The 26,654-nt window shown below is 45.1% G+C and overlaps 1 protein-coding gene across 5 annotated transcripts in view; it reads left to right on the plus strand.

Annotated features, from left to right (window-relative positions):
• shank1 (SH3 and multiple ankyrin repeat domains 1) overlaps window positions 1-26,654 on the plus strand; it is a 62,990-nt gene that overhangs the window by 18,903 nt on the left and 17,433 nt on the right. For 4 of the 5 annotated variants that reach the window (XM_046416491.1, XM_046416493.1, XM_046416494.1 and 1 more), the window contains exons 1-9: window positions 15,483-15,619; window positions 16,251-16,367; window positions 16,868-16,945; window positions 17,602-17,668; window positions 17,941-18,110; window positions 18,271-18,392; window positions 18,880-19,028; window positions 20,520-20,633; window positions 21,324-21,399. In XM_046416491.1, coding sequence (XP_046272447.1) covers window positions 15,614-15,619; window positions 16,251-16,367; window positions 16,868-16,945; window positions 17,602-17,668; window positions 17,941-18,110; window positions 18,271-18,392; window positions 18,880-19,028; window positions 20,520-20,633; window positions 21,324-21,399 — 899 coding nt within the window. In that variant the 5' untranslated portion in view covers window positions 15,483-15,613. Of the gene's footprint in view, window positions 1-303; window positions 862-10,512; window positions 10,717-11,384; window positions 11,457-11,555; window positions 11,665-14,112; window positions 14,268-14,949; window positions 15,118-15,482; window positions 15,620-16,250; window positions 16,368-16,867; window positions 16,946-17,601; window positions 17,669-17,940; window positions 18,111-18,270; window positions 18,393-18,879; window positions 19,029-20,519; window positions 20,634-21,323; window positions 21,400-26,654 lie in introns of those variants that run through there. The other variant, XM_046416495.1, reaches the window with a different exon arrangement.

The raw sequence follows: 26,654 nt of genomic DNA on the forward strand, positions 1-26,654 counted from the left end.
GGTTATCTGCACGCAGATCTGGAGCTTAACAGAGCACGCAGGAACGTCTGAACGAATGTCTGGCGAGAGTCTGAAAGCTCAAAATTAACAGCACAAGTGGATTCACTTATACATGAGGTGTGAATAGTATGTCATCCTGCGGAGAGGGTCAGAAGTACTGCATGTCTGTAGCTGAAGCAGTCTGTTCCCATAGAGACCAGAGTTTGTTAGAGTGATGTGGTCTGGAGCTCTGGATGCAAACCTCCTCTGAAGTTTTCCTTTGTTTATGTTCTCAACGTGTTCTTCTGATTCCTCCCATTTCAGTGTCTCTCTGGAAATGATGGTGTTGCCACTGGTGCCGCCCTCTCTGTCGCCATGACGATGCCGTTCAGCCCCCTGTCCAGCGACGAGGAGCAACAAAGGATGCTGGGAAACAATCGACATCTCTATCCAGGGGCAGAGGACGAGGAAGAGGAGGAGGAAGAGGAGGAGGAGGAAGAGGAAATGGAAGAAGACGAGCGTGATGAGGACCAGGAGGAGGAGGAGAATGGTGAGCTGGAGGGGGAAGAGGAAGACGATGAGGAGGAGATGGTGGAGGAGGTCAGGCGAGGAGGCCTGTCGCGAGGGGGACACAGGCAGTCGGGTAAAATGGCCGGACGACCCGCGGGGGACAGACAGATCCGGCCAGGGAACCCTGGACACACCACAAACCCCTATTCGTCCAACCCCGGACCCACACACCAACAGCCGGCCAATCACATACAGCAGCAGCAGCAGCAGCAGAGGAGGCTGAAGGAGCGCAGCTCCAGCTCGGCGCCTTCTGAGGACGCCCACATCGCCATGATGGTGTTTCGCATCGGCATCCCAGACATAAAGCAAACGGTCAGTGCTGTTCCCACACACACACACAATCCCAAACCCACAATGAGTTCGGAGGGGGCCTCAATCCCACCATCCTTCTTGTCGCATAAGCCTGAACACATCAGCTGAACCACAGTTATTGTTTATCAGTTCATTTCATGTGTGCATGAATGCTCTTTAAAAGAAATCGGTCATTTTCATCAAAACACAACATAACATGTGGATTACAACAAAGCATCAGCTGGTGTTGTCTTTGAAGATACAAGATGACATTTTGGCAGATACACTTATTCACTTTCTGGCTGAGATACAATTAAGATGAGAAGATTAGAGGACCAAAGCAGCACCAGGTTAGCTTAGCGCAAAGAGCGCCTCTTATTTCTACATCCAAAACTAATTAACAGGTCTTCAAACAAAACAAAACAAAACCAAAGTGTAAAATGACATTTGGCTTTGTGAGCCAGGCTAGCTGTTTCCCCCTGTTTCCAGTCTTTATGCTAAGCTAAGCGCCCCGGCGGTTGGTTGTAGCACCATATTCCTTTAACGTATGACGTTACAACATACCCGATGTGCTGGGGGAATCCTAAGCCAGGGCCTCTGCTTCACATCATTTTTGTGACCCTGCACACAGTAAGAGGATATAAAAAATGGATGAGCGTATGGATTTCTTGTTAGACAGTAAAAAAGCTTTGCTCAAATGTCTGGAACAGCTTTCACTTTCACTTTAGAGATGTCAAAACAAGAAAACCTCCACGGCCCGTTCAAATCGGACTGCATGTTTCTTCCACTCCAACATCATGCCGTATGGGCTTCAATGGTTGACTGTTTGGGTAGGAGGAAGCCATGTTTGATGGAGCCAATCACCTCATAGTCTGTCTATGGGTGTATGACAGTGTGTGTGTGTGATCAGTTCAGTCAAAACCTGCAATGTGCGGCGTTCCAGAACCACCGTAAGTCTCAGAGGATTGGGCGTATTACATCGATTAGATTCTCTGTTGTGCTGCATCGCCGACAGAAAAACTGAGAGAAGCGCAAACTGTGGTCAGCAAACTGACTGATCTGAGAGGCTGGGAGAGATGTTCAAGGTGACCCAGCTGCAGAGGAAAAGAGAGAGACGGAGCCAAACTGCACCCGTGAGCGAGCATTCACAATGACAATATGAGGGCAAGAATTTGATTTGAGAAACACTACAAACCAGAGAGGATTCAGAGTCAAAAAGTGGGAGGTCGAGGTGAAGAGGGGAGGGCAACAGAGGGCGAAGCGACGCCTCTGGCCTCACCAAGGAGCTTTTAAACGGTGCGATGAAGCGTGCCGTGAAAAGGACCCTGTGACGGACCGATCCTCCATCACCCTCCATTTCCCAGGCTTACATCAGTATCAGTATGAAAGCTTTCATCAGAAGCGTGTCTAAACTGGCTTCACGGGTGTGGAGATGCGGCTGCCTCCGTGTACAGTACGCCGCCCTCCCGCTCCTGAGACATTCGGCAGCTGCCAGACGCCAGACACCCCAGCATTTCGTTTTTTTCTTTCCTCCTGCCACTTTTCCTCTCTGACGACTGATCTGCTGAAATGAATCATCACTCAATTGTACTGATAATTGAATTATGAAAACCAGGGAAATCTGAGTTGCAAGGGGACCGAGGCAGCATCCAAGTGTGTGTGTGCGTGTGTGTGTGTGTGTGCGTGTGCTCGTGTGTGTGAGAGAGAGCAGCTTCGCTTGTCGGCAGGTTAAAGCTGAACCAGACGGCCTTTTGTGTTCGACAAACAGAAGGCCGCGTCCCTCAGACGTTCGTCGGCCTGTCCTCATCCTCCTCTCTGCCGATGTGTCGGCTTTATAAATCATCGGTAACTGCATATGAAAAAGATGTTTTTCTGAGTGAACTTTGTGTATGCGGGTCCATATTTTATATTTACCATCCCAGTGCGCTATAAATGCCTCGCTCAACGCTTCTTCCTCCCTCTTGCTGCCGTGTGATTTATTATTGATCTGTGCATGGGTGTTTTCAGCAGTGTGTGTGTGTGTGTGTGTGTGTGTGCTTGATTCACTGTTTTTAAATCCAACCATAAATAATTCACCACTCCCTACTTATTCTAACAAACCGACATCAAAGTTTAATTGTGAAAAGATGGATAAATGCTCTGGAGGAGGACGCTCGCTCACGCTTTTGGGGCAAAAACCCCGGAAACCTCCTGACAAAACGCGTGGAGGCAGATGGAGGCAGAAGGTGGCGTTTGGAAGTGGAGGCAGAAAAAGGTGGAGTGGATGAAAGTACAAAGAAGAGGAGATAAAGGCAAGTGGAGGTAGACACAGGTAGAAGCAGATCAAAGTAGATCGATGTAGAAAGAAGGGAGCTGAGAAGGAGATAAAAGTCGACGGAAGACGACAGCAGGATGCAGACACGTAAACAAAGGTGGAATGAGACGAGAAACGACTGATTGATATCAACTTTTAAAGATGACTTCCAGGAATATTGGATGCTGATCGTCTGGATATTTAGATTTAACCATTTTCATTTTTTTAAATGAAAAATTCCCTGACACATTCAAGAAATTCAGCTTTGAGCGTTTACGAGCGTTAAACTAAATGTGTAACATTTGTCACTTTTGCTCACTTTTTTTTAAATTTTGTTTTTTAAAGAAAAATGAGATGAAGGCCTTCCTGGCCCTGTCGCTGTTGTTTCCATCCAGTTAATGAGATGAAATACCAAATGAAAAACCACACTGAGAAGAAATTCAGGGGAAAAATATCAACTCATCACTTTGGGAGGACAAGGTCTCTCTGAGTCTTTTAGCTCAGATGTTTTGAGTTAACATAAGAATTCCAGGTTTTGACTGCAAGCCAGCAGTTTTAACATTTATTATTAATTTTCAGTTCTTTTCATAGCTAAAAAAAAGTTTTAGAAAAGGCCTGAGTCTGAGTGTTCCCGGTGATGCTTTGTTTGCCACACCGTCTGCATTTGTGGACTGAAGATTAACGAGTGTAATTGTGTTAATTAGACTGTCTGACAGACGTGGATGACACTGAGGGGGAAAATATGCCATCTTTCCCACAGCAGAAAATGATAATAATGATCCGAGATGTATTCTTTTATATATATATTTTTGTCTTCTAATCTTCTTTAATCTCTTTAATATTTCGGTCCACATGAGAAGCCCCGTAAACTCAGACGTGCAGATAAATATTAACATATGAAAGAACTAAAACACGGACTAACAGACTTCCTGCCAAGATGTACTGACTCAGTACATTTGGTCCTGCTCCCTGAGGTCACGAGAGCTATAAGCCACCCTCACTGTGACATTTACTCAGTCTCTCACTCTCATCCTGACTCAGCCTCATCAGGCCATTTTTCACTTTCCCTCCCTCAGTCACACACTGCACCTTCAGAATAAAAGCCCCTGATGTTCCTGCTCCTCCTCCTCTTCCTCTTCCTCTTCCTCCTCTCACTGGTGTTGGGTATAATATCCCTGCACACTCCTGGTACATCAGCTCTGTTTTACATGTCAGCTAATTCAACTCTAATCGCTTGTTAATTGTGCTGTAATGAGACGAGGGAGTGACTGTAGTCTGATACAAATGTTGTAACGTGAGGGAGGAGGACTTTGAGTGACGAAAGCGCTCAGGACACACTGCTAATTTGTGTTATAGGTGCCTTTTTTATGGCAGTGTAGCTCCATGTTGGAGATTCACCAATCAGGTTGGTGCCTCACTGAACTGATTCGATTCGAGGCAGTTTGATTGGGCAGATTTACCTTCGCCAATCGACTGTGATGTGGCGGTTTATGCTGTGGTTCTGGTGGGACCGCTGCACATAAACGATGATATGTCAGCTGAAAGTCAGATTATCGGGAAGAGGAGGACGACATGGCGTGATACCTCGCCGCATTTTGCTTCCCGTTTCAACCAACCAAACTGGACAATTTCCAGTAACGGTTCAAGACAGCAGCCGTCTTTGCGATGACAGTTTTAACGAGACGATGGGACATTTTCTAAACTGATCCCTTCCCGACCCTAACCTCGTGGTTTTTGTGCGTAAACCTAACCGGACCAGACCTTTAGCACGGCGTGGTCACATCATTAAACTGAATATTGAAGCGTTGAAAGTTGAAATTTAAAGAAAGTTTCAGTATCTCTGGTTTACAGAAATGTACAATACCAACATTTATTCTGCCGATTGGACTGCTTAATGGAATGAAGGACATAGAAAAAGACCTGGAACTGAAAACATGGTGCCGTCTGAGCCTTTTTCTGTGCACTTCCTGCCATTCAGTGCCTGCACGTGTTGAGCAGATCGACTCGCTTTTCCGCGTTCATTACACTTTTTTGTGGATGTTTTGTGACGTGGCAAACGCTAACGGTTCAAGGTTAAGCTTACTCAGTCTCTAAACGTTTCCGCTGAGCCCTCAGAGAGGACGTGTGGTGTTGCGTCCTGCCTCGGTGTGATTCGCTGCTGTAAAACTGTCTACACACAAAGCCGACTGGGGACTCTCTCAAGTCTGCACCCACAGATCAGATCAGTCTATTACATGTGCCAGCGGGGGGGTTGGGCCGTTGCTACATGCTGGTTAAATCTGGGCTTTCGTAGTTAGGTGTTAAAGGTCAAGGAGAAATTCAGCTGGATGGATTCCTCATGTCGGAGAGGGAGGACGCCGTGTAAAAAGTCTGCGGCAGTCGATGTCCTGTCCCAGTTTATCTCCTGAAGGTCACTGAAGGCACTTTGGCATGACGGCGCTTCGTTTCAGCGGGGTTTGTCAGGCTGTATTGCTGTAGGGGAATAAAATATTGTCATTAAAATGCTTTTATATGTAATCTGCTCTTCTAAAACATTTACTTTTTAACCAAATGCAGCTCAGTTTTAAAAACTCTTTTGACCTCAGTGATTACTGAGTGATGTCATCACTAAACTGCTGTACTTGAGAAGCACAACATTTTATGTTATAATTTCACCCACGAAACGGACAACCAGCAACTGAAAAGCAGAAAAGTGGCTGCACCCCCTCGACTGGCTACAACAGTAAAATGCTGCTTACGTGTTTATGCGAGTAATCCAGTAACATAATATTTGATCAGTAAAGCTCACTAGTTCATACTTATGTACTTTTACTTAGGTACTGTAATTAGTACTTAAAGCAAAAAGATCTAAATGCTCCTCCAACACTCAGAGTGATCATCGTTTTTTTATTTACAGGTCAAAAAACTAAATCAGATTGAAAATATGAAAATGAGTAAAAATAAAGTAAAAGTATTGGGCCACCTGACCATCACACCAACAGCGACTTTAATGTCGTCTCATTCTAAACACACAGACAGCTTTGCAGCTCTAACAGCTTCCACTCTTCTGTGAAGGCTTTCCACAACATGTTGGAGTGTTTCTGTGGGAATTTGTGCCCATTCATGCAGCAGAGCATTTGTGAGGTCACACACTGATGTTGGACCAAAAGGCCTGGCTCACAATCTCCGTTCCAGTTCATCCCAAAGGTGTTGGATGGGGTTGAGGTCAGGGCTCTGTGTGGGCCAGTCAAGTTCTTCCACACCAAACTCATCCAACCATGTCTTTATGGAGCTTTGCTTTGTGCACTGGGGCACAGTCATGCTGGAATAGAAAAGGGCCTTCAACAAACTGTTGCCACAAAGTTGGAAGCATAGCATTGTCCAAAATGTCTTGGTGTGCTGAAGCATTAAGATTTCCCTTCACTGGAGGTCAGGGGCCGAGCCCAAACCCTGAGGAACAGCCCCATAAAGAGGGGTGTCTGGATACTTTTGTCTATAGAGCGTATCATTTAACACATTGTGGCCTGCTTCATATCGACATTTTGTCACTGAAATGACAGCTGGGTAGTGACACCGATGGGCCTCGTGGACTTTGTACTTTTCCTCTTTCACTGATGGAAAACGATGTTGGTTCATTCAGACGCTGTGTGCCACAAGTTGTTGATACGATTCTGTCACAGCAGGAGGTCGAGGCAGTTTTGTTTGCAGGTTTATTACAAACTCACGCACATGCAGTCACGTTGGCATTTGACTGCCGGCCGCATTAAAACAGCATGAAACAAATGAGTTTTTCCTCCGCTGTTTGACTTGAATTCTGAGCTCCGTAGTACAAGCAGCAGCCCCTCAGGCACGATTCGAAACATTTCAACGTCGAAATGCAGACACGCCTGGTTAAGGTGGTTAAGGTGGGCCGTAAAGGTGACAGTGGAGGAAGTATGGGAGGAGGAGAGGAGCAGCACAGGTGGGGGTGGGGGGGGGGACAAAGAGAGGGGGATGACAGGAATGTTTAAAAGAAATGCAATCTTCTGCAGAGAGGAAGGGGTGGTTGGAAAGAGAGAGAGAGAGAGTGAGATATGGAGAGGAAGTTGACTCAAATGGTGACATGTGTGTGTATGTGTGTGTGTGTGTGTGTGTGTGTGTGTGTGTGTGTGTGTGCATGTGTGGTGGGGTGGGGGTTATTTCCCCATAGATCTCATTAAAGGCTTCTAGTCCCCCTGCACTTGGCCGGCAGAAAAAGGCCAGAGGGACAGATAGAGAAAGGCAGACACAGAGGAGAGTGTCTTATTCCTGCATGGATAAGTGACAGAGCCGTCACAGGAAGACGGCGAGAGAGGGAAGGAGGAGGGAGGACAAGATAGAGAGATAGGCAGGGGAAGATAAAGAGCAGCATGGACAGAGCGAGTGGGCGTATATGAGTGGGAAAGTGTGATCACAGCTTTAGGAGGCAAGACAGAATTCTTTTGGTCTGCATAATGATAAAACCACGGGAGAAACAGAAGGGCTGAGAGCCGCGATGAGACTTCAATGTGAAAATGTGAAAGTCGTATGGAAGGTATAAGTCACGTACAAGTTGTGACACGTGGCGCTTTGAGATGTGACCTGTGTCGCTCTGACGTCCTGCAAATGTTTTGTATAGTGGCGGAAGAAGTGCTCAGATACTTCTGTCATGGTGTAAGATACTGCATTACAGGTAAAGGTCCTGCATATATTAATACAACAGTAAAGTACGTTTACATGCGTACAGATAGTGTACTTAATTTTGAGGTACTTCACTCGAGTATTTCAGTTTTTTGCTGCTCTCTACTTCTACTCCCGTTTCAGAAGAAAATATTCTGCTTTTTACTCGGCTGCATTTGTATGACAGTTTTCGTCTCTAGTTAGTTTTAAATGCGTTGCCAAAGGTTACTTGCTTGTAAAGGAGTATTTTCACACCACTACTTCTACTGCTGCCACTGAAGTGCCGTTTGTGTTCCGAGTGCTTTTGGAACTGAGCATCGATTGGCCCGAACACTGACGTGCACAAGCATTAATTGGATGGACAAAATTGTCTTACACACACACACACACACACACACCAACACACCCACACACACACACTGACCACTAGATGGCGGCACAAACGTCGGTATTTTATAACAAGTTTGCAGTTCAGACATGATTTAATGAAGCACAGTTTACAGGCTAACGGTGAGTCTGTGGGAAAACTGTTTACAGAGTCATTTAGGCCTGATAGGGATGAGAGTCCTAATTGGCTGGCCGGTGAGATACTGGAGGATCAATCATTTTCCTGGAGGTGTACAGATCAATAAGCAGCATGGCAGCCTCAGTAAAATCTACAAGTATCTGAAGCTTCTCAGGCTGAAAGCTTAGTTATCACAGAAAAATTAGATCTTCATTATTTTATGATGATTACCAGAATTTTACGATTGTTCAGGTTGACTGTGGGAAGATTCGTCCTGCACTTCAACCCTGAGCTCTCATCGTCTCCTGCTGTGATTGAGATTCATTTAGAGTGTGTGTTTGCCTGCACCCTTTACTGGGTAAACACACCGAGTGTGTGTGTGTGTGTGTGTGTGAAACCTAATGTGACACAAACAGACACACCTTTTCATGCTCTCATACTCAAAGTCTTAGACGTTCCTCTCCCTTTTACTCTGCTGTCTTTCACCATGCTTCACTAACACGCACACACACACACACGCACACACACACACACACACACACACACACACACACACACACACACACACACACACACGCACACGCACACACACACACACACACACACACTCACAAAATCAGTAAATGCGAACTGATGCATACACACACAAGCACATGCACACCCTCCCAGTACCCTATCTCCTAGGGAACACAGGGATGTCTCTATGGCAACAAGCAGCTTGCTCCGCTAATGAACCGGTTGCCGTGGCAACCGGGTTGGCTGTGCGCGAGCGGAGATACAGGATGGAATAGTGAGAGGAAAATCTTAGGTTACTCCCCTGCACAAAACCCCCGTGCAGGGGTTTTATCTCTTTTTCTTTGTAGGACACACACACACAGAAACACGTTTCTGTGTGTGTGTGTGTGTGTGTGTGCGTGCAGAGATTAAGATGAGTGACAGGCGAATGTTCTCGGGTAGGAGGAGTGTTGGCTGCAGACACGAGCCCATGCAGTAATGCAGTAAGAGGAACGGCTCCTTGCAGCTGGCTGTACTCTGCACCGGCCAATCATCCCGCTGCCGCCTCAAGGTCAGAGAACAACCCGACTCCACTCTGGGCAGGCGGAGGGAGGGCGCTGCCCAAAACCTTCTGTCAGCCATCTGTGTACCGACTTACGTTCCACTCTGCTGACTGAGCCGTTATCCATTTGGCCATTCACGACCCCAGCGGAGACACTTAAAGCTGCACCAAACTGCCACTCATATCCTATATGCTGACTGAGGCCGGTGGGAATCACCCTCTTTACTCTGCTGCTGTCTCCCCCTGCTGGTCGAGACGGGCAGCAGCCTCAGTGTGCTGCACTCAGTCAGGCTGGAGTCTCCAAGGCAGTGATGACCTCTACAAGGGCTCCAAAGATAAACCTCAGGGGTCATTTGATGATTCATGGGACGTCAGATTAGCATAAAATTGTTCCCTTTTTTTTTTCTTCTAAAAGTTATTGATATGAAATTAGTGGTGGAAGAAGTAGTTTGTACTGAGGTAAACTTAAAGTCCGAGAAGTTCCCGTAATCAAAATGTACAGATTTATTATGAGCAAATGCAAAAGTGACGAATATATTTAATATTATAGATTCTTAGTACTGATGGCTCACTGCATGTTGTTATGCCACTTTAGCTGGTCGAGATTTGTTTAATTTGTTTTGATCTAATAGATTCTAACTGAGGGTTGAGCTTCGTCCAGGGGGTTACATGATGAACAGATCGCAGATTTCATCATGAGGTCCTCAGACAGGGCTCGATTTAAATGGTTAAACATTTACTTTTGGATGAAACAAAAAACAAAAAGTTCCCTGTTGCTGTTTCAGGTTTGAAAGTCGTCTCTTTCTTCCTTTAGATGAACCAAAAGAGATCAGGTTGTTGTCCAGCTTGGCCTCCAGTGTACAGACTGATGAATACAAAGACTAAGTCGGGCTGCGTCTTCGCATGTCTTCAGCATCAAATCTAATAAATGACTTTTATTAAGTTGTTTTGCTGCGACTGCTATTTATTGATCAGATGTTATTAATTTTTGTGTTTTATTCCTTGTTTTATGCTCTCAAATTATTTCCCAGTTTGTTTTTTAAAATTCTTCACTTGATAACATGTTAATCAATCATTTTTATTCCTTCACGTCTGGAGCCTCTGACCACAGCTCCATCGATGTAAATCTGATTGTTTACGTCCACTTTGTCTGTCCTGCAGAAATGTCTGCGGTTTAACCCAGATGCCACCGTGTGGAAAGCCAAGCAGCAGGTGCTGTGCTCCCTCACCGAATCTCTGCGGGACGTCCTGAACTACGGCCTGTTCCAGCCCGCCACGGACGGCCATGACGCCAAGTTCCTGGAGGAGGAGAGGCTGCTCAGAGAGTACCCACAGTCCTTTGAGAAAGGGGTACCGTATCTGGAGGTACGATTCCACAGCACGACGCAGAAGTGACGGAGCCTGCATGTCCTCCAGATGTCTCCGTCTTTCAGCAAAGAGTCTCGTGTATCAGCGCGGTAGATTTTTATTCGCCTCACATCACGTGCTGTGGTTTGTGCCAACATTTTGTATTTTAAGTCCAGATCCAGACTGAAGGAAAAGACATCAGCACTTTACAGCAGTTTAAACCACAGTGACTGTTCCTTGTGTTATTTATTATCATTATTATTATTATTATTATTATCTTTTGTTCTTCTTCATTGGCGAAACAGCGTGATTCCAAAAAAAGTGACCTTAAACATAAATAAGACGTGCAGGCAGCAACACGAAGCTTCCGTGCTCTGTTCCACCTGTTAATCTTTAATCCAGTCTGTACAGTCGCCTTCATTTCACGCTACATTATGACCTGGTGGAGGCTCTAAACCGCCTTTAAACTGCTGTAAAGCCCGAGCATTTCTTTCTCAGTTCTCGTCTCATCTTGGTGAAGTCAGAGGAGAGGTTTGTATAGCAAACCAGATAAAGCTTCTCCGTACAATAAATCTGCAGGCCCCGTTTTATGGATCTAGGCCGAAAGCTAAGAGAATTAAGGGCAAACGCTCTTTGTGTCAGGATTAGCTTCTCATCTCCTTTCTCTTCTTCTCTCTTGGGTTTAGTTTCGATATAAGACCAGGGTGTACAAACAGACCAATCTGGATGAGAAGCAACTGGCCAAACTGCACACTAAGGTGGGACACCGGTTACCAAGCCGTTACCGTACCGTTCAGTGCTGTGGTGTGGTGGTCTATCTGCTCTCTGTAAACCACGTTTTCCCTCTACGCATGCAGGCCAGCCTCAAAAAATTCATGGATTATATTCAAACCAATGCTGTGGACAAGATGGTCAAGTTCATAGACAAAGGCCTCGATCCCAACTTCCAGGACTCCGACACTGGAGGTAAGGAGCCCCACAGAGCCTGAGGACCTGCCGCCTCGCCTCCAGCATTTTCCTCACTTCTCTGCACTCATCTTTCTGTCACTGCGTTCATGGGATGAAGAAAATTAACGGCCAAACTGAAGGCTTGTTTCGCCAAAGAGCAGCAGCCATGCCGACACAAATTGTGGTAACACTGAGACTTAAACTGATAACTGATGCAGTGGCTCCTTCGGGGTTAATAAGCAAGGACCCTTTAAACGTTAAATCAAAACCTTAAAATCGATCACAGACGTGTTGGTCAGCCAGTGAATGGAGGCTTGGACTTGTACAGGTTGAGGATGAGTTAGAATAAGTTGACGAGGTACATCGAAGACGCAGGGCTGCAAAATGTTATTTACTTGTTTGTCAGGGGATACAACAGGTTAGAAAGGAGAACTGCTTCCAAGTGTCCAACAGAGTCTTTAAATTTGGCACATAAGAAAATGTACTTTTGCAAACCAAATGAAGACTTTTCTTTAAGTCTTGTTTTCACTTGGTGCAGCTCCCTTCATTCATCCATTCATGTATACAGAGCATACGTCAGTCCACACGCCCACATACTGTCAAACCTCTCCGTCCGTCTCTATTTACTGAATTGTTCTGTCTGTCAGTCAGCAAATATGAACAAGAATTTGAAATTCAACGCTGCGAACTCGGCTCTGCTGTATAAAGTCGACCTTTAAACTCTCTGCAAATAACAAAGCTCGCCCTCTGTTTTCTGCCCTCAGCTTTGCAGTATGTTGGCCTAACACTTTGTCAAGGATCTGTGCCAGTGCTGTTCACAATTTGGTGGCTTTTCCCAGATCCTGTTAGTGCTTAGGGGGGCGCAGCAGACGGCTCATTTACAGTTTGAGTGTGCTGCTCTGTGTCACTCCAGCCGCTCGGGGAGCAAGTGCCAAAACACGAAACCCGGCCTGCCGTCACAGGTGTGAAACACACTTCCACTCAGTAACACCGGGGGGCAACAGAGAGCCCTGATGGGCCCCCATCATAAGGGAAGGACTGTGAAATCACACCTTCCACCTGGAAACGATGCATGAGGTCACGATACAAGCAATAATCGGAGACGAAGGTATTAAGATGACTTGATAATTTTAAATTAGCAATGCAAAATAAATTAATTTCATAATATAAATTACTTTGACACAGTCACTGCTTTAGGTTTGCTGAAAAACTCACCAAATCCGTGTGTAAAAAAGCCAAAATCTACAGCAAATGTCAACCATGGAACCTCCACATGGCTTCTTGTTCTTCCCTCTTTACTGCGAGGTCGTTATTAACACGTTCTGACACTTAATCCAGGAACTATTAGGTCTTAGAGGTCTGAGCAGGCCAAAGAAGCGCTCAGAAGCCTTTTTTTATGTCCTTGTAGAGATTCCCTCCGTTGTTAACCCTTTTTACATTTGACCCGCTTGTCTTTCTTTCTTCACGCTTTCCTGCTCAGCAGAAGACTCACACTGAGCGTCTTTAATTGGACAAAAAATAATTCTGCCATATTGAACATGGCTCCTGTCAGTGGGGTCTCACTTCCATCTCTGCCAAAGGAGCCTCTCAGCGGGCTTTCCCCAAGGCGTCCTGACATGGTAACTTCAGAGAAATTATTTGCACCTGAGATCAACAGAAGCTGCACGAGGATAAAAGCCCTCAGTTGTTTCCGTCTTTGCCAAAACCTGTCTTGTCGCCATGGCAGCCAGCGCTCTGCATCCAGTTTTTACCGGGAACACTTTGAATGCTTTTATTTTTCAAGATGCCATTTAACTTTCTCACTACAGAAGTCTGAGTGTGCCAGCGTGATTAAAGGTGTTGCGACACAGCACTGCTTTTACTTTGAAATAAATCTATTGATTTTAATTTTAGTTTTTGATATCAGTGTCATTGGCAAAGTATCAAAGCATCGGCAGGAATAAACAGCTTTAGCATTTACTGGGTAGCCAATGTTGCTACCTGAAGGACGGCACCGATCCTGGGAGGTAAATCAGAGGTGAATGAAGACTTTCAGGAAACTTTACAGTCGGTTGAATTGTCTCTTGGTGTGCAGCCGAATAATCTGATTCTAACGCTAATTCTGTGTAGAGTTAGTCTTCTTTAAACTTCTTAAAACTATCTGACTAAAACTTCAGCTGACGAGAAAGTTTCATACTGAGGATTTTATCATTAAAATAACATTTTTACTGTATATCAATTTATTATTAAGTCTGCAAAACTATGATGACAGCTTATGGCTGGCTTTAGATCCGGCAACTTTAAAGACATAATGTAGAGAAAGCTGCTGTTGTTCAGGAATATAACCTCAAGGACAGAAGAGTTTGAGTGTAAATAGTTGAAATTTTTATGAAATATAAATTTGACTTTCAGACTTCTGCTCGAGAACAATCCCTGCTGACAATAAATGAAACGCTTTACATGATTCTCCTTGTGTGTGTCTGCCAGAGACTCCTCTGTCCCTGGCGGTGCAGTGCGAGCCGGGTGGAGGTGAGGCCATCCGGGTCCTGGTGGAGGGAGGGGCTCACATTGACTTCCGCGCCAAAGATGGACTCACATCATTACACAAGGCTGTTCGAGGCCACCGCCACACAGCCCTGCTGGTAAACCCGCAAACATGTTGTTGTCCTTTACACAATCACAGTGTGTGACGAGTTTTCGTTTTATCATACGGCATAAGCAGAAAAGCCAACCTGCACCAGAGTATGTAGCTGCTAGATGGATACTGGATACTCTGATGCAGACAGAGTAAACAGGTCCTCCTCCCACTCGGCCATCCACACCCACTAACACACAAAACGCACATGAACAATCTAACCAAGAGGAGGAAAAAGACAAATTTCCGGCATTTGTTCTGAAATTCCAAACTGCAAAGAGGACATGTACCTGTAGAGGAGAAACACATAATGGTGTTGAGTGTTGCATCATCAGAGTTCATGTTTCCCACAGAGGAAAACGACTTCTGCTAAACTGCGCAAAGATTTGCTGCAGACTCCGGCTGAATGCGTAATCCTCTCCAGCCTGAGGTGCTGCGTGACCTCTCTGAACCCCCGGCTGTGTGTTCCCATCCTGATTTAAAATTCCATGAATATTCTTCCACTTGAAATGGGAAACCATCTTAATATTTCATTTTTCCTTGCTGCTCTTGTATTGTTAGCTCACGAAAGTCATTATATGATTGTCCTGCATAGTAATAATTGCACACTCCCTTAATGTCATCGTGTCTACCAGAATATGAATCTTCTGTACATGAGGTTCGCCTTCTTCTGCTGCGTCTTCCTGCAGGTCCTGCTGTCTCTGGGTGCGTCTCCGGACTATAAGGACCGACGAGGGCTGACGCCGCTCTACCACACTGTGCTGACAGGGGGGGAGACCTCGTGCTGCGAGACACTCCTTTACCACCACGCCAAGCTGGGCATCAGGGACGAGAACGGCTGGGACGAGACACATCAGGTACGTGTGTGGACATAATCTGGGTCCCGCAAGTCGCCGACGGACTCCTCAGAGGGTCTTTCTGAAGACTTTGGACGATAAAAGAACAGAATTAGACAGAACTTAATCACAGGTTTTATTTTTGCTTGTATTATCTCCCGTGTGCTGTTTGTATCTACACTAAATCAACAGCAGAACTTTTTGTCAGCGGCTGCTCGGGGCAAAATCTTTCAGTCTAATGGGGTCAGTGGCCTAATTTGTGTCTATTTAGGGATGTGGTATGAAAGCTGCCTCGGGGTGTTTGGGGTCTTAGTGTCTGTTGTTTGTTTTGCTCAAGTGTGCATGCATCCCATTTGTAATGTACCAGTGTACTCTGTGTTCCAGTTTCTGAGTCTCCAACCATTCATGCCATGAAACACCACACCTCTCATCCTTTTGTCTCGGACACCTTTCACCCTTCATCCCGCCCATCCTGCCTCTGTGGCCCTCATAATCCAGCAGTGACGTGGACAGAAAAATGAAGGTATCGGCCCACACTTCATCACCGTATGCCTCCTCGCCACTCGTGGCCTCCATCTTAAGCCGTCTGTGTGTGTGTGTGTGTGTTGTGGTGACACACGAGTTCAGTTATGTTTGTTGCGAGCCCCATCGTTAAGCACAGTCCGGTCACCTGTAGGCTACTCCTGCAGGTGACATCATGGTTTACCTGTGAAAGGTGACAATGGATGAGGTGTATCAGAAATGAGCTTTTAATGTGACGATGGCGTAACTGATCTCCTCCAGTTAAAAAATAAGATCAGTTAGGTGGAACGTGTGTGCTGCTGTCTGTGTGTGATGATGAACTGGGATTGTTGCTATCAGTGGATCTCACTTGTGTTCTCTCGCTGGTTTCTCGCCCTCTGAGTTTGGAGGTGGTGTTAATTAAATGTGGTGTCACCTTGTTCCTCTCTGTGTCACTGCCACTTCTCCATTATTGTTTGCTTGCCTCTCTGTTCTTTTTCTTAATCAACCACGTAAATCCGTCCTTATTTTACTCGTTGGCGCCTCCTTTCTTGTTTTTCTTACCTTCCGGCCCTCTCCTCCTCCTCCTCCTCCTCCTCCTCCTCCTCCTCCTCTTTCCGTCGCTCTTCCTCGATCTGTTCATCCTCTTTCAGGCCTGTCAGAATGGCAACTCGCAGCATCTGGAGCATCTCCTCTTCTATGGGGCGGATTCCTCCTCCCAGAATGCATCTGGAAACACTGCCTTGCACATCTGTGCTTTATACAACAAGGTACACACACACACACACACACACACACACACACACACACACACACACGTCAAATGTCATCACCTTCTGTACAGCAGAGAAAATGTTGTGATAAATCACCTAAAAACTTTGAACATACGGTATAACAAAGTGAAAACATAAATAAATAAATGCTGTGTTCCTTTGCTAAATAATTGATTCATCTTTTAAGGTGAACCTGAAAACACCCTAATTCCTAAATTTCAATTAAAATATGTATCTTTCTAGCAAAAAAAAAAAAAAAAAAAAGATTTGGAAAAAATGTGTCCGCGTGTGAACAGACAGACTGCACTTTAAAAACCTTTTGTCCATAAACGGGTTTGAAATTTGACAAAGTAGTTGCTTTTTTCATTTTCACTCACCTTTCTTGAATTTTTTCTCCCCAACTTTCCTTTGAAAGCAGGTTTCAAAGATAATTTTAATATTTAATACACTTTATGTTGTGTTGAGCGACGCACATTAATCATCGCTGTTTGCTGCAGGAAAGCTGTGCACGAATTCTGCTCTATCGGGGAGCAAAAAAGGACGTGAAGAACAACAGTGGGCAGACCCCCTTTCAGGTAATGGCTGAGTGCCTGACTGGCTAATTATGCGTGTTGGGTGGTTGTATGGTTTAGCATCTTATTAAGTTAACGTAGCAGAAAGTGCTGGGGCCTAATTTCACTTTAAACCATTACTGTGCTGCGATGCACACAGAGGTCCCAGGTGGCAGGATTGCATGTGATCGCTTAATCTGGATACATTAACTCTGTCAGTGCAGAAAAAGCCATCTGAGACAATCTGTTGTGTGTGTGTGTGTGTGTGTGTGTGTGTGTGTGAGGGTGAGAAAACAAGCAAGAGGACAACAGGGAGAAAGCTTTGAAATCTTCTGGATTGCGTGTTGACCTGTGTAGTTTGTCTGACAAAAAAAGGTCAGAAGCATTTGTGCAGTGCTGGAAAGCATACAAACACATGTTCTCCTGATACACGAGCTGGAGCTTTATGTCGAAGCAGAATTATAGTTACAGATGCGACAGAACACTGAGGGAAACACAGACAAAGTAAGGAATGAATCGTTGACACAAATATTGCAAGTTCTAGTTGGAGATCATCCATTTTTATAGTCGGGTTTCCATCACCTGTAAATTCACCTGTTGGAGGGCGAAGGCTTTGCTAAAGGAAACCATTAAGCTACCTATTGTGTGTGTGTGTGTGTTTCCGTGTGTGTTTTGATCAGGTGGCTGTTGTGTCCGGCCATTTTGAGCTGGGAGAAATCATCAAAAACCATCGGGACACAGATGTGGGTAAGTGGCTCAGGTCTGGTCTGAGCGTCACGTCCCGTAATGTTCAATGTAACACTGATCTAAAGTGACACAGCACATCTTCACAGGGGAAATTAAAATAGAGGGATGCAGAAATGAAAAATAACATTTGCAGAAAAATATTCTGGCAGCATGCAACTCAGCAACATGTTGGAACTGAAACTAAATAAAGAGGAAGTATGAACACGTGCAAAATAACAGCAGTGACAGAGAAAATAAACAAACGCTCACCTTTTTTTTTCTCCTTCTCCCAGTTCCCTTTGTGGAGTCTCCAAAGTACGCCCCCCAGAGGCGGGAGAGCGCCCGGACGCTGGCGATACCCCACCCTCATCCCTTCCTCCGGGCCAACAGTGACAGCAGCATGAACCTGCCAGACTGGATGGCAGTGCCCAACGCCCCGGGGACCAACATCGTCTCTGTGCAGGTGGGAAAGACAGTTCATCAAAGAAGACATTTCACCTGTTTGCATCTCAGCCGGACTGACCTGAGGCTGCTGAAAAGACAACAGAAAATCATATTAAATCCATTAAAATCTGAGCTGATTTCCCATTGTCACCCGTTGTCTCGCTGTCTGTCTCTCACAGGGCTATAAGCACACAGGAACCCTGCGGAGCTCCAGCAGTCCCAGAGGGGCGAGGACACGTTCCCCATCCAGAGGGAGGATCGGGGACAAGGAGGACCGGAGCAGGCAGAGTCGGAGACAGGGGTGAGAGGCGATGACTGACCGCTGAGAATAAAACGCTGAACCTCTCTTTCACTCTTCTAAGTGCAGAATAGGTCCATCTAGTCTGGTTTAAGTACTTGTGAGACTTTTTACTGGGGTTCTGCACATTCTCAAAGAGTCCTTCACATTTTTAAAGCGAGCCAAGGCCTTAGAGGATTGTAAAAGTGGTTAAATGTTTTAGTCTTTAATATGGCTTCTTGGGTAATGTTCCAGCGAGATGTGGTTGTATTCAGTGATCTGGTCACCCGTAGCTACAGGGCAGAGGTGTTGGAAAAAGGCTTCCAGCGCACTCCTGCATGATGTGCATCACACGGGTTTTAGAAGCAGATATATGTTATATAGACTGAAGTGTGTACACGTGTGAATGTCCCGCACTACACTGCTGCTGTGGGGAGCTCTGAGTTTTAAACTGCAGTCTCAAATCATCCGCCCCACCTTTTGACACCTCACCCCACCCCCACCCGCCCAGGCCGCTCCCTGCCGCCACAGCCGGACAGACGGCAGGCCAGCGGAGACGCCTCTACAGCGCTGTGCCTGGACGAGTCTTTGTCGCCACTCGATCCCACACTGCCCAGGGAGAGCGAGAGATCAGCTTCAATAAGGGAGACAGGGTCAAAGGTGAGTGTATGTGCACTTATGATACGTACTGTCACAATACCGGATGTGTTTATGTGTGTGTGCTGGAGCATAATACTGTACTTTGTCTTCCATGTGAATTCCAAGTGTCTGTCTGGTGTTTGTGATGATGTTTGCACCTGGTGCTAACATGATAATGACACAGCGACGTGCTGCTCTTTCTCCAGAGGTGTGTGTGTGTGTGTGTGTGTGTGTGGAAGGGCCTTTAATGAAAAGAGTATTTCATTTAATTGAATCTCTTTGCGAATCAGACACAGAGACGTTAACATCCACATACTTGTGAAAAATGTAAAAATGAATTGAAGGCGCATTCAGAAACATGCAAAGCGACGTTGCAGACACTATAATAAGGTGGTACATGTACAGCAGCCCCTCGCTGCTTTTTATAGCCCCAACTAGTAATACGTAAGCTGCTGACTGCAGGAGTTTAACAATTTCAGAGCTAAGATTTAATTAGCAGCTTTTAGCTTACTGATAAAGTACTTAGGACACCAAGCTACCTGAGTAATACAAGTCCAATATTCACTCTCCTTTTTGTTCTTTTACAGCTTTTCTGTGTTTGTTTCCTGCCTACAAGTTATACTCAGATCATGTTTGGACTGTAAAAGCAAACAAAGAATCAGTTAGAAGGCTATGATGAGCTGCAGAGTCGGTAATCTGCACAACCCTTAAATATTTATTCAAGCCTATAGACGTGTGAGCTTTCAAGAGTACAGATGGATGGACTTTAAGCCTACGAAGCTGCGAAGCATTTTGAAAAATATGCTGTTGAAGAGAGTTGGGATAGAAGATTGGTATCACTCCCATAACAGTCCAGCATGTTGTTTTTAGACTGAACCCACAGCATTTCACAAGTTAATTAGTGCACTTTAGAGGTGCTGCATTCAGACCAAGCTAACTGTTCCCGCGTGCTTTCAGTCATTGTGCTAAGCTAACTGTACATTCACCAGACAGATGTGAGAGTGATATCAATCTGATTGTCTCATTCTCAGCAAGGGAAATTCCCAAAATGTCAGACTGCTGCTTTAAAGGTCTCCTGAGAGAACAGTGAGTTGTACACCTCCGACAACCATCCTCTCAGGATGCATGTTAACACCAGGTGTAAAATGGGTCGATCGGTTCAGGCCGGCTCCAATCCAAAGTGTCTGCAGATGAGCTTGTAAAAATGGCCATGTCCTAACATGAGTGTAAGGTCTCTATATATGTTTGTATTCAATGTCTGCAGGTATGAATATGTGTGTGTTTGTGAGTGAGTCTAAGGTGTTGCCAGGTATGTATGTCTTGGTGAGTATGTAGGAGGTTTGCATGTGTGTGTCGACGTGATTTCTTTTCTGTCTGTATGATGTTGTTGTGTTTTTGTGTGCCTTCATTTCTCATTGGTGTCTATGTGTGTGAGTATGTGTGTGTGTGTCAGTGCGTGTTGTGTTGCCTTTTCCTGACGTGCTGCTCTTTCCTGCCCCCCCCCCCTTCTAGTGTTGAGTGTTGGCGAAGGCGGGTACTGGGAGGGGACGGTCAGGGGTCGCACAGGCTGGTTCCCCTCCGACTGTGTGGAGGAAGTGATACTTCGGAGCCAAGACAACCGATCAGGTGATCACCACACAACAAACAAACACACACACACACACCCTGGAAGACACCCAGCATCACCTCAATGGTAATAAACACCTTTCAAAAATAGGTTCACATTTACATTCCTGTGAATTTGATGATGAATTGAGATGCTAGGTTTTATATTATGTGACCATGCGGCTTGAAGACAATAAACCACCAAGTTATTGCACTGAGGAACTAATTTCAGACGCTGGGAAATACCCTTATTATGGGGGTTATGAGGTGGTCTATGTCTTTGTTGGTTATTTGCTGGATGTCTGGGCGCCTCATGGTGTCAACAAACTTCAGGAAGTGGCTGCTCTGTGGCAAGAAGTGGTTCAGCTCACAACCCCCCATACAATCACACTGTGTCCTTATCACATCTTCACATTTCAGAAACTGAAACTGCGTATTTTTTGAATTTTTTGAGAAATGTCTTAAGCCACTAACCTACTATTAAGTTAATTGAATAATACGAATATTAGTCATATTAGTCAATAGGTTTAGGAGTAGATTGCATGTTTGGACTGAGTTGATTCTGAATAGATCAAAAAGAGCATCTTATATGATGATGATTTTATAAATATTATAATAATTATATAACAATAATACAGTAACTGAACAGTACATTTTTTGTAGCCCTTTTCAAGCTGACCACGCCGCTGTCGCTGGGATTTTGTGTTTCAGAGAGCCGTGGAGAACGAGCCAAAAGGCTGTTCCGCCATTACACTGTGGGATCCTATGACAGCTTCGACGCTCCCAGGTAGGAGCCGCATTGCCGCTAGCTTCATCAATGGCTGACTGAACAGATTCTCTCAGCAGCAGGGGCCAAAATGAATAAAGAGTAGGCTCTTTCTTTTGAGCTCACAGGCCTGGGGTTAATTTAGGGTAAGGTCACTCCAAAACGGTAGGTGAACCACTCTTCCGGAGTGGCCTTGCCTAAGCTCAGCGACTACACTGACAAAGGAGGCATTTGGATGCTTCGTTGCCTGTTTGGAGTGACATTAGGACCTGACTGAAGCATGAAAGCGTTCCATTAGGATACCGACACGTACTGGTTAAATAAAGGTTAAGAGAAGGGCAGTGTGACATTCAGATTATTGCTCCACCTAAGTGCTGGTGAGGCCTGTGACTGTTTTCTACCACAGATCAGCTCTACTGAGACAAGACCACTTCTTGTCTCAGTAGAGCTGATCGGTGCTTTTCTGAAGCGCATCATGTAACTTCCTTTCTCCCAGCGGGCACTGTGAATCAAACTGACAACCTTTTCATTATGCTTCAGTGTTTAGACACACAGCACATGTTGAGCGAGGATCTGTTTGTAGGTTAACATACTGTATACATCTATTCAGATAAGGTGATTCATGTAGTGATTCATACGTTCCAGTGGTGCGTTGATTCGTCTGATGTGAAGTGTTATGAGTGATTCATGCGGTAGGATGACGATGTGTGAGGGTTCACTGCCTCGGGTCTAGAAGCTGATCCGCCTGCTTTCATACCGGAGTCGTCCTCAAGGCACAGGTTTACCGGCCGCGTTTTGACTTGCTGGTTTTGCTGAATTTAACGCGGGCAGACAGGCAGATTTTTGTCATATCAGGGTTTTAGAGTAAGTTTCTTCTTTGTATGTCTGCCTTTTGGCTCTGAGGTGCGAAGCCGTGTTGCCAGGCTGCAGGTTTTAGGTGGGCTGGACTTGTCGGTGGTGGTGGTGGTGGTGGTGATGGTGCTTTCAGACCACTCTGATGACTAAGTCTGATATTTCTTTGTGTTGACGGATCTTATACAATCACCGGGTCATCATTACTGCCCTCGATGACCGGACTATCTGAACTGATGCATATGTAATACTGCGTCAAGGGACTAAACAAGAATAATCTTAAGACAGCAGCGGAGATATTTGACTTTTCATAGAAAGCGATTATGCTTTTTGCGCCTATACAGACAGTCATCCACCCACTGCGACTTCATGGGCATGGGAACCTTACCAAAACAATATTCATATTTTGTTTTTATTGGTGAGCGGAACTGAAACTTGACTGGATCTTCTGTGGAGGTGATCTGTTGACACACGAGTGGGGGAAACTGTTCCGGTGTTGACTTTGGCCGTGTGACTTCTCCTCATTAACTCAAGCTAATATGATGTCATTCCCTTTAATGCCTCACATCTGCATCGCTTTGCATCGGCGGCGCTTTGAGGCAAACTCATTTCAGTGTCCGTGACTTGGACTGAGTAAAGAGAGAATTATTTACCTACAAAATCAAGCCATTATCAGCCGCATGCATTATTTACACGAAATCTCCCTTTCCCTCCTTTTTTCTCTCTCTCAGTCATCATCATTCTTTATCATTCCTCAACTCTGTAACTGTGTTTCTCTCTCCCTCTCTCTCTCGCCCGTGCACACAGTATCATTTATTATTAACGTGCTTTTCATCAGCAGTGACATTTCATGCAAGAGACGCACTCAGCCATGCAAACTCACACACATAGGTTCTTATACGCACACACACACACACACACACACACACACACACACATCATGGATAATTAAAGCCGTGTACTGCAGCACACACAGAACCCAAGACTATTTGTTTGGCCAGGCAGGCATGGCTGACTCAGAGTCGCCCTCACATGGGCCTACTTTCTCAGCCTTCATCGTTACATGTAATATCTCACCTATCCCTCCTTTCAGCCCTCTATATTTGGCCACATCTCCCGACCATCTTTGCATCCCTCCCTCGCTTTCTATTCATCACTGTATTGCAAACCCCCATGTACTTTTTAATTTTCTTTCTGTCACCCTCCCTCCCCTGTGGTGTCTCCATCTGGAGGTCAGACAGTGAAGGGCACTCTAAAGGGAGAGGAGGGTTGGAGAGGGGGATGAAGTGTGTGGACGAAGGAAGAAACCCATTCTTGTTTACAAATTGATGAAATGATATGCATGTGCATCGTTTTTTGTTTTGGGTTTTTTTTTTTTGTGCTGACAACATGAAGCCAAAGCAGGTTGGAAAAAAGTGAAGAAGGATGCACTCTGTGCATGTTTTAACCTGCTTAACTCTGTGAAAACCACAGCGAGACTTTGAATTTTCAAGGCTCAGATGATCCTGGTTATATGGTATTAGGTGTGAGAAGGTTAGGTTGGTTGGTTGGTCGGTCAGCTGGTCCACCGCTTCGGCCCAGACATGAATCAATGTGTTGTCATTGCCAAATTTGTACAGATGTTTACGGTTTTAAGACAAATTCCAATAAATGATGTTGGTGATCCTCTGACTTTTTTATATCGAATGACATCAGGTCAGGAGGTTTATGACTAAGCACTCCACTAAGCAACTTTTAGTATGCTAGCATGTTATGCTAAAGTATTGAACATGGTAAACATTGTACCCGCTAAACATATACATGTCAAGATTGTTGTTGTGAGGATATTAGCATGCTGATAATAACATTTAGCTCAAAACACAGCTGTGCCTAAGTACGACTCAGCTAAAATTATAGCTCGCTGAAACTGATATTAGCTGTTATCTACCTTAGTCTTTTTCTGCTGAAACAGCTAAAATTGTTTTTGGACAAATGAAACCACAGGCATCCACGCGACTTCTTTGCATTATGCTAACATGTAAGGAATATGTGTTACACATATGTGGCTGAATTTGGTTTCCAGTACAAATCAGTGTTTCAAAGATGGAATTCACAGATAGATTTTTGACTAAAAAGCTCGTAGCTACTGTCTAAATGTCTCCTGTCTTGCTTAAAGCAGAAAGCTACAATAAGTTTGTAGTAAATCTTATCGTGGATGAAGTGAAGAAAGTGAAGAAAGCATGATCAGCTCCCGTTTTATGCAAGTTGGCCTAAATGCCTTCTCGCAGAAATTCAGAAAAGTCATAATATAATCAGTGAACCAGCCATTAAAGAGCAGCATCTACATTAGCCACCAGTGACTACTGGTCATACCACAGTACAAAAGGCCCGAGCTTCTCTTCAACGTTTCATTTGTGAGAAGAAGAATGTGATATTTCTCCAGGCTTTCTTCAGACAGGTTTGGTAGACTCCAGTGACTGATGGGGTTTGCTTACAGTGGAAATGGACAAGATTGATGGTCTGACCTCCAGCTTTTTGATAAATGCCTCACATTAGCCCAGCACACTGGTCCATCCCTGATAAACAGAGTCATCTCATCTACCAGCTTCTGATCCTTATCTTCAGTCCCACCCACAGCCTATTATTGACAGCTGGATATATACTAGAGCTTGGCTTTTACAGCACAGGACAAGCCGTGACATTATAACAAGGCGTGATAACCGAAACCCTGCAGCCAGCGAGATGAACTGCTTTAACTTGATAATGTGGTGTGGTGATTGCATTAACAAGAACACAAGGAGCGAGAGATATGATGACGTGCTAACCAGCAGTTACAAATGACAAACAAATTGAGAGCTTTTATGTATATCTGCCATGCCCCTCCACCTCAGATGTGTTTTTAATCACCCTGCCTGTTTGGTCTCAATCTACTTTACATCATCTCTCCTCCTCCTTCTCCTCCTTCCCCAGTAATCACAGGTGTCTGTATTGGTATCCTCAGCTTTTATTTATTTTTTAACCGTGGTATAAAGGGCTTCAACTGCCATATTCAGGTCAGTTAGTCAGTTAGGATTTGGCTGCTACCAAAGCAAAAATATTTTCAACAAATCTGCTCTGTTCTGTAGTGAGCAGCATCCAGTTAATTAAAGAAGGAAAATGTTGATGAACTGTGACAGTCAACCACTGATGACCTCCTTTAATGACATCGACAAGCATTTTTGATGAAAAATACCTGATACTGATATTTAATTCATAATCCCATAACTGGCCCGGCCACAGCCTAACTGTAAAATGGATTTACAGTAAATTTACAGTAGTTATTTTTACCTTTGCTGTTTTAGGGGCATTTGTAAGAGGTTTATCTTTGAACTAGCTCTTCACACACTTGTAGCACGGCTGCTCTCAGTAAAAGAGACAAAAGCTCTGCACTGATCAGTTCATCTGATCTCTGTGTCATTGCCACAGATGCACTGAGTAACTGTACACAATCTGTACAGGCTGCTGCTCCTCCCAGCCCACATGAAACCGTTTTTGGGCCAACAGTGGGTCAAATAAGGACGAGTGAATTTGGAGGAGAGAGGCAAAATCCCCTGCTAAACGTCGCTCTGGTGGTTTTGTTGAGTCTTGTAAGACACGTGTGCTGCCTTTTGTTTGTGAACACGCATTTTAAACGTCGTTTGATAGAATTTTTGACATTTCTCAAGCATGTATGACTTCACCCTACTTGACTTTTTGGCTGGAATTTGCAACAGCAGGTTCAGAGAGTGCAATGTCATGTTTTGTATGATAGATGTTATGGGGTGCATCAGGCAGCCATGCAGATACACATAAATACACAATCATGTGGACCTTCTGTTTGCTCTCTTGCTCCCTCCCCCTTCCCTCTCTCTTACTTTCATGCCCTCTCTTTCCCTCTCTCTCTCTCATCACACATGCATGCACACTTACTGTACACAGAATCACAGCGGTATAGCCTGGCAAGCAGGGAGGGAAACAAAAAGGCAGAGATGTGAGAAGAGAGGGGACAAGGGCTGTGATCGTCCTCGAATGCAGGAGGGAGGCAAGAGAGGGAGAGAAACAGAGAGAGGGAAGGAAGGAGGGAGGGAGGGAGGGCAAGTCGGCGGAGGACAGCTTCGACATACGTGGAAGGAGACTCTGACTTAGACATGATGTGAGTGCCTATTCGAGAGAATCTGTACTTCTCTCCCTCTCTCTGTCTCCTTCTCCTCCTCCTCCTCCTCTTCTTCCTCCTTCCGCCACTCACCCGCCAGCTGTTTCTCTGTCCTCTCTCCTCTTCCTGTCTGCGTCGATGCGTCTCCTCCTCCCCACCCCCTTTTGCCTTGCGCTACCCTCTCATTCATGCTTTGTTTACAGCAAATGTGAGGAGATAGTGTGTGTATGTGTGTGTGTGTGTGTGTGTGCATGTCAGAGGCTGGGAGGAAAGC

This window comes from Scatophagus argus, chromosome 16 (genome assembly GCF_020382885.2).
Source record: "Scatophagus argus isolate fScaArg1 chromosome 16, fScaArg1.pri, whole genome shotgun sequence".
Classification (NCBI taxonomy): domain Eukaryota; kingdom Metazoa; phylum Chordata; class Actinopteri; family Scatophagidae; genus Scatophagus; species Scatophagus argus.